At 32.4% G+C, this 7,655-nt stretch overlaps 1 protein-coding gene across 3 annotated transcripts; it reads right to left on the reverse strand.

Annotated features, from left to right (window-relative positions):
• Positions 1–294: 294 nt before the first annotated feature.
• LOC115706592 (peroxisomal membrane protein 11C) lies at positions 295–3,765 on the reverse strand. Of its 3 annotated transcripts, none has more exons than XM_030634292.2 (8): positions 3,422–3,765; positions 1,987–2,186; positions 1,598–1,672; positions 1,395–1,469; positions 1,233–1,313; positions 1,053–1,127; positions 790–963; positions 295–707 (listed from the first exon to the last, which is right to left on the reverse strand). In XM_030634292.2, exons 2-8 carry the CDS (start codon positions 2,176–2,178, stop codon positions 669–671), a joined length of 711 nt encoding a protein of 236 aa, XP_030490152.1. In that variant the 5' UTR covers positions 2,179–2,186; positions 3,422–3,765; the 3' UTR covers positions 295–668. The 3 variants fall into 3 exon arrangements, with proteins under 3 accessions (XP_030490152.1, XP_030490151.1, XP_030490150.1); XM_030634291.2 differs by having other exon boundaries at positions 3,348–3,602; XM_030634290.2 differs by having other exon boundaries at positions 3,301–3,602.
• Positions 3,766–7,655: the final 3,890 nt, after the last annotated feature.

The following is a 7,655-nucleotide window of genomic DNA, read 5'->3' on the forward strand; positions in this document are numbered from 1 at the left end:
GGTTTCTAAAATTACTGTCAGTTTGAAGGGGCTGTCAAGGATCCAGGTAGTTAAATAACAGAGGTGTTAGTTGTGTTAGTAAGAAGTTGTTAAAAGGATTGTTACGCTTTCTGTTATTTTAATTCATGTATATTAACTTGTACTCTTACAATTCAATACATAATACAAATTTATCTCTCAAAGATCGAAACATCACAGTTCTAATACGAGAAATGTCAAGTTTGTATTTTTGTTTTTATTTTTTAATATTCGTTATCACTAAAGTAAAAATCGGCATCAGTTAACGACAGTTGCTAGAGCAATTGCATATTGAATTACATTAAATTTGAGGAAACATGTGCCTTTGATCTGTAAATTCCACAAACGAAAGCATACTCGGGATTTAATCATCTGTAATAAAATCGAAATGGGTTTGGCCCATACATTTACCATTAGAATAAACTACCCAAGTATTGAGTGAGTACTTTTCCTCCACCTAATTACTAAATACTATTGACCACAGAAACAACATTTATTATTGCTACAGTAAGAAGAGCAGTATGGAACAGAATATAATGAAAGCCCAATTTCACAAGTCTTTATTTAAAGGCTTTCCATTGCCATGGATTTTGTATCACACTAAATAATTATTACGACTGTAGAAGCTTTCAGCACAATAGAATGGCTCTCTAGGCTGCCTTGGACTTTGCTGCTGGTGATGGAAGCAACTGCATAACAATGAGTTGAATATTATCAGATAAAAAAAATTACTCATGACAGAAACTGCAAATATCAGTGATCAGTGATTACCTGATAACAAGAGATGAGAGAGCTGGTGAATCCGAAGGCTCCAGTAACTCGTGGGGTAATTTTCTTTGGGGACAACTGAAGCAGCCCTGCAGCTACCACTATATCTATGGATGCTTTAATCAGAGACAGTGTTCTCTCATTTGATTTCTTGAGTTTAGCACGGTACTGCTCATTCTGCACTCATCAATAAACAAGATCATGAAGAAATAGCACACAGCTATATCAAAGACAATAAAAATCCAGATGATGTCTCATAGACTTACTTCATATTTATCACTGCCCTTAAGATCCTTCTCCAACTTTTTCATTGACCCAGAAAGCCTTCCAATCTCCCCAAGCTGAAATAAGAATGGTGGGGAACAGTTTCAAACCATCCTTGTTGAGGGAAAGCCAAAATCCTTTTAAAAAGTATGCATATTTATATAAATCGGTATGAAGCATACCTCCGATAAAGTGGTGCAAATTGAAGACCCCATCCAGCAGAAAAGAGATATCCGGCCAATCAACTCAGCACGTTCCTTGTTCTGCGTAAACAAACATAATTTTAGTCTTTCTTAAGAGACTTTTAAAGATAAGAACTAAAGAAGGAGAAGGGCAATCCATACCTTATAGATTCCTGATCTACCAAGCCAGACAATTTGATCAAGAAATAGAAAAGTTGATAGCAACGCATTTTTGGACTGTAAAACCATCAGCAAGCCACAAAAAAGGCTATAATTAGAATAGGATTCTCATAGAAATATTATGTCAGAATTTTATTAGTATAAACACAGTGAAGAGAGCAAAAAGGTCAGAAGTATAATGGCACCTTTCCAAGCAGAATAAGTGGAAGAGGAGTTCCTTGAGGAGTTGGACTAATAAGAGCATGCAAATCATTGACAAACTGCAGTTGAACATTGCATCTTCATGAGTAAATATGCAGGATGAATATGTTTAAAAGTATAAATTTTGCATTATATTACTTCACAGTCCAAGGTATATAAAAGAAAACATTAATCACTTCATACAGATAATTAATCACACTATCCTTCTCATTATTTCTTTCAACAATACAAAGAGATAATTAAGGACCAACATTCTGGAAACTTCTCGCAGAATAACTTTTCTACTATGTCTAGTTAGAAATATAGATAATGCAAGGGAAACTACAAGGTAACTGGAAGATTATGCAGCTGAAACTAAATAGGAAAAGCTAACCTTAAAAAGACGGAAAACTTTCCTTGCCAAGCTAGTCGATTTGTCGACATTTTGCGCTGTACCAGGTTGTCCATTACTCAAGAATTTTGAACCATATTGTATGGCCCTGCATATCTTGTCCCTGGCCTCAGCCTTATTCAGGTACAGAACTACAAGACCAAGTTCAGCTCTGGTGGCATCCAAAGTACTCATCTTTTATACTGAACATGCAACATCATTGCACAGTACAAGCCATGTTAATACCATTTGGAAAACAAACGGTGTTCATTACTCAAATAATTTATAGGAAGCATTGTCAAATACAAACAAGTAACACCTTGATATAAAGAAGCTTTCATCCTTATAAATAATGTACGCATCACATCTCAATTTATGTTTATCAAATCATATGTTTAATTAACAAAACAAACGTGGGTAGAGTTAAATATGTTTCAAAACAACAATCCAAGAGGGTAGCTCAAATGGTTAGACACGTGGTTTGTCCACACGGTCTCAGGTTCGAGTTCCTCCTGGTACATAACAATTGCTATGGTCCCAAATATTGTACTGCTTGGCAGGGATCCTAGTGTAAAAGAAAAATGCTATAAAACAACAAGATCAAACTTCTAATGTTTAATTGTATCGTACTAAAAGTGAGCTCACACAGCATGAATAGCAAAGGTGCCAAGTTGAAACAACAAAAATCTTAAGCCAAGTAATATGGAGATGGGAACAAAGGAAGCAATTCTTCATGTTAACATTAATTGTGTAACTGTATATACTCAACTTCTAATGTTTAATTTTCCATTCTCCACAAAAGTAAAGCACACAAATATACTTGGTAATCTGAAAATAGTCCTTAATCTTCTTTCTCTAACACTAAACAAACTGTATCCTAAGCCAAAAAAAAATAGTAAAAAGTAAGCCAAACAGCTCTAAGAAACAGCTCAAATGGTCAGACAAACAGTAAGATGTGGTCAACGAATTGGCTTATACATAATTATCCCCATAAACTTCATATGACCCCCAGTAAACGTTCTTTCATAAGCAATGAAAATCTTAGCTATGTACTCCAAAAATCCCACACAATCACACATATGCATACAAAATGCTCTATCAGTAGGGTCTAGTAGAGTCCATTATAGTCTCCCCACTTTTCTCCTTCATTTTCCCAGCAACCAAACGCAAATCAATACGAAATAGACCTATTTCCCAAATCAAAAGTCAACCCAATATTTACAAAGAACTCAATAGTCAATACCCTAACATATACTCTTTTTTTTTAAGAAAAAAAAAAAACCCCATTGCAGGGTGAAGATAAATCAAACAGATTACCTAAATCTGATTCTGAGCCCAAAAGAAATTGTGGATTTGTGGGTTACCTGAAGCACCGAACAAGAATCGGAGAAAGAGATATCTGAGTTGAATATGTAAATAAGAGATAGAGAGCAAATACCGAAAAGAGTGCCAAGCAATTGGCCTCGAAAGCCGCAAACTCAAAAAGTTTTGAGATAGGAGGGTCTCTCTCTCGTCACCTTTGTCTGTCTTTTTCCTTGGCTCTGTGATAGAATTGGAGTCTGATAAGGGCTTGTTTGGTTTCCCATACAAACAAACAACTTTAAATTTATATTATCAAAATCTCAAAAAATAAATAAATAAATAAATAACAAAGATATACAATACAACTCATACACACATCTTCAAAACTAAAACTTGAAAAATGGGTGAAGATTACACGACCTTGTCTTTTTCTCCAACAATATCAATATCTTTTCATATTTTTCAGTTATTGCATCTATAATTGTAATATTTATTACGTGTATTTTTGGATATAAATAATTAAAGATGTAATATTTTTAAATTTATTTTTTCACTCTTTTTCATTATATATATTGAAATTATTTAACTACTGAAAAAGTAAAAAGTCAAAAAAATGTTTACTGATTTGCAAAAAGGCTAATTAGTAATTTTTCCCCTGAACTTTGACATGTAGTAAATCGTGCCCCCTGAATTTTTTTGGCCGTTAAAAATTCTCCTCAAACTATTGAGATTGTTAAATTTAAGGACTTTTGTCTAATTTAATTCAATTTTACTGTTTCAGTAATTGTTTATGTACTGAACCATGCGAGACTTTAATATCACCAAATCAAATGCGCTCAAACTTTGATAAATCTTAAATCAAATGCACTTGAACTTTCGTATATGTTATAATTTTTTACTAAAATTAGACAAAAGTCCTTAAATTTAACAATTTCAATAATTGGAGGTGAATTTTTAACGGCCAAAAAAGTTCAGGGGACACGATTTAGTACATGTCAAAATTTAGGGGGAAAAATTACTAATTAACCTTGCAAAAATGGTAACTTCATACGGGTAAATTAGAGATTAGGGAGAAGACAATAAACTGTTTGTTTCAATTTTTTTACAAATATTGTTAATAAAAAAAACTACAAATATTTTAACATGAACCATTGTGTGGCATTATTTTCATAAAACATTGTTACTAAAAACATTAAATTTTGAGAACAACAAAAAAAAATATTATTTGAGTTTGGTGTCAATAAATCTCTTAAAAAAAAATTGTGTGTGTTTGTCTCATATTATTTTTATGTGAGATTTATATTACACCAAGTAACTATCAAACTTTAATCTTATAAAAAAAGTTTTGGTAATTGTATAAAAGAATGTGATTAAATCTATTAAAAAAATATATATATTAGTTTTGGAGTTTTTATTACATTTTCTTTGAAACCATTTCATTTCTTTATTATTACAAAATTTTAAAATATTTATCTTTTTATAAATATATTAATTAATTTTTTAAAATTTTATTTTTTAGAAAATTTAAAACCATTTTGTGTTCTCATTTTTTCAGAAAAACTAATACTATTTAGATTTTTTCTCCCAAACTATAACATATACATTTTATGCCCTTTGAATTTTTAAACCTATTAAAAATGGTCTTTGAATTATTCACAATATTGTAAAATAATTATTCTATCAAATTTTATCCCACATGACAAACAAAATGATGACGTGATTGTCTAAATTATTATCACATCAGCATCACATGTGTAATTAATTTTTTAAAAAATATTGTTGTAATAGAAAGTAATTATGCCATTGTTGTAAGCCTCGACAATTATACTGACTCAAGGATTAGAGTTCGTTAATACTTGAACCACTTAAAAGTCTCATTTCTTTAACTTTTAAAGTTCTTGGAAAATTTACACAAAGTATTATTTTTTTGTAAAAAATTTACATTTTTTACATTCAATTTCTTTTTACATTTTTATGGTGTTCTGTAAAAACAATAAAAAAACTGTATGAAAGTAGCATGAAAACAACATGCAAATGTTATAATATTTTATGTGGACTAACATAATTAAGTGTTACTCACTCAGTGTCGCCATTAACATATAATGATAACTATATAATTAATAATACATGGCAGGCCCGGCCCTGGGCATAGGCGGGCTAGGCCTGTGCCTAGGGCCCACCTATCCCAGGGGCCCAAAAAAAATATTTACCTTTTAAAATTATACCATTTTTTTACTGATTTTGAAAAATACCATATTTTTTTCTAAATAAGGGCCCAAAATAATTTTTTTTTATGGCCCACTAAAAGTCAGGGCCGGCCCTGATACATGGTATTACTACCGGGTCATAATGAGATGGAAATAACGTACTAAAAGCTTGAGGCCCATGGACATGCTCTTAAACATTTTTGGTGAGCTTATTGAGTCAAGATAATTAATTCTCACATTGGACATGTAGACCGAATTGGTCAATAATTTCTTATAAAAGGGTTGTACTACTCTTTTTTTGTAATTAAGGTATTATAGATGGTGTCACTATGGTGTTGAGAGAATAGAAGAGTTCATTATTACACCCAAGTTTTCTTGTGTTTTCTTTATGTATGTAGATCAAAAGGGTTTATAAAGTCAACAATAATTCATATATAGCTCTTGAAAATTCAATATCAAAAAATTAAATGAGGTATGTTTACTTATTGTAAAATTAATGCTATGAAATTAAATGTTTGATTTTGGATGATAGGAGCATGTTTTGTTGTTGATTGTTATTGTTAATAGTTTATTGTGCAGCAAATTCAACACATAATTTAAAAATAATATATAAATAACCAAATAACAAACTACTTGAAACTAATTCAAATAATCATAAAAATGTGATGTGTTAGAGGTGTGAGATTTAGATTTTAGTTATAATATATATAAATGTTTAAATAAAAAAAATAACCAAATAAGAAGAGTACAGATGGAATCATATTTGAGTTTGGGAAAGGACAATCAATATTCCAGAGATCACACTTTCGATGACCATTCTACTGGCTAGTCTACTAATAATGATTACATTTAAAAAATATAATTATATCCACAGAATAATTCAACACTAAAAACCAAAATTAAATTAATTTTAATGTATATATTTTTTAATTTCAATCATTTTTTTTTCATATACATATGTTTTATAATTCATATCTCAACTTTGATTGGGTGTCACGAAAATCCTTCGTCACGTTCATAATCTCTGCTACCTGGATCGAAGGGAGCTCCTGCTCCGGCTCCCCATACCCGATGATCTCTTAAGTTTCAGATGTTCCTTCTTTCTCTAAAAAAAAATTCAGCTTGTTTACAAATCTTTAATTAATGTTTTTTTTAACTTGCACTTATATTAGTTTATTTTTTATTTTTTTCGAAAATGCTATGGTATACATAATTTATAAATCACCACTTAAAGAGTTTAGGGAAATTTGCGGCAAAAGTCCCTAAAAAGTTCAATTTGATACAGATAAGTCTCCAACCTCCAAAAATAGCAGCAATAGTCCTCAAGGTCAGATTTTTTATTTGTCCGTTGGTCACCAAGTTAACAGATCCGTTAAACCCAATTCAAATACAACGTGTCGAAATATTATTGGTGGGTGTTATTATTTTAATTTAAAAAAAATAAAAATAAATAAATAAATTTAAAAAAAAAAAATCTTTTTTTCTTTTTCTTTTCTTTTTCTTTTACTTTTTCTTTCTTTCTTCTTCGTCTTCTCAGATCCCAACCACAACCACATCACTCTCATTTCTCTCTCTCTCTTCTCAGATCGAATCAAAGCTCATATCACATCTGAAAACATGTCTCTCTCCGTCGAGAAAACCACCGCCGACCGTGAATACAAGGTCAGGGACCTTTCTCAGGCCGATTTCGGTCGTCTCGAGATCGAACTCGCGGAGGTCGAAATGCCAGGTCTCGTCTCATGTCGTACTGAATTCGGTCCATCTCAGCCATTTAAGGGAGCCAGAATCACTGGTTCTCTTCACATGACTATTCGAGCCCATTTGTTCTATCGAAACCCTAACCGCACTCGGTGCTGAGGTGAGATGGTGCTCCAGCAACATTTTCTCGACTCAGGATCAAGCTGCGGCCGCCATAGCTCGTGATTCAGCTGCTGTTTTTTGCTTGGAAAGGTGAGACTCTTCAAGAGTATTGGTGGTGTACTAAGCGTGCTCTTGATTGGGGTCTAGATGGTGGTCTGGATCTGATTGTTGATGATGGTACGAATTTATATTATACATACAGATGTGGTTGTGGTTGGGGTCGTGGGGTCGGGGCTGGAGTGGGGTTAAGGCTGGCCGGAGTTAGCAGTCGGGATGTGGTGGTGGTTGGGGTCGTGGTGGTGC

Source organism: Cannabis sativa, chromosome 1 (assembly GCF_029168945.1).
Source record: "Cannabis sativa cultivar Pink pepper isolate KNU-18-1 chromosome 1, ASM2916894v1, whole genome shotgun sequence".
Taxonomy (NCBI): Eukaryota; Viridiplantae; Streptophyta; class Magnoliopsida; order Rosales; family Cannabaceae; genus Cannabis; species Cannabis sativa.

What these genes read in the sequence shown, in the direction of transcription:
- LOC115706592 (XM_030634292.2), bottom strand. Translation starts at nt 2,178, where the DNA reads ATGAGTACTTTGGATGCCACCAGAGCTGAACTTGGTCTTGTAGTTCTG. An exon ending in GTAGATCAGGAATCTATAAG is followed by an intron (nt 1,314 to 1,394) that starts GTATGGATTGCC and finishes TTGTTTACGCAG; the next exon opens with AACAAGGAACGTGCTGAGTT. An exon ending in AGGGCAGTGATAAATATGAA is followed by an intron (nt 964 to 1,052) that starts GTAAGTCTATGA and finishes TGATGAGTGCAG; the next exon opens with AATGAGCAGTACCGTGCTAA.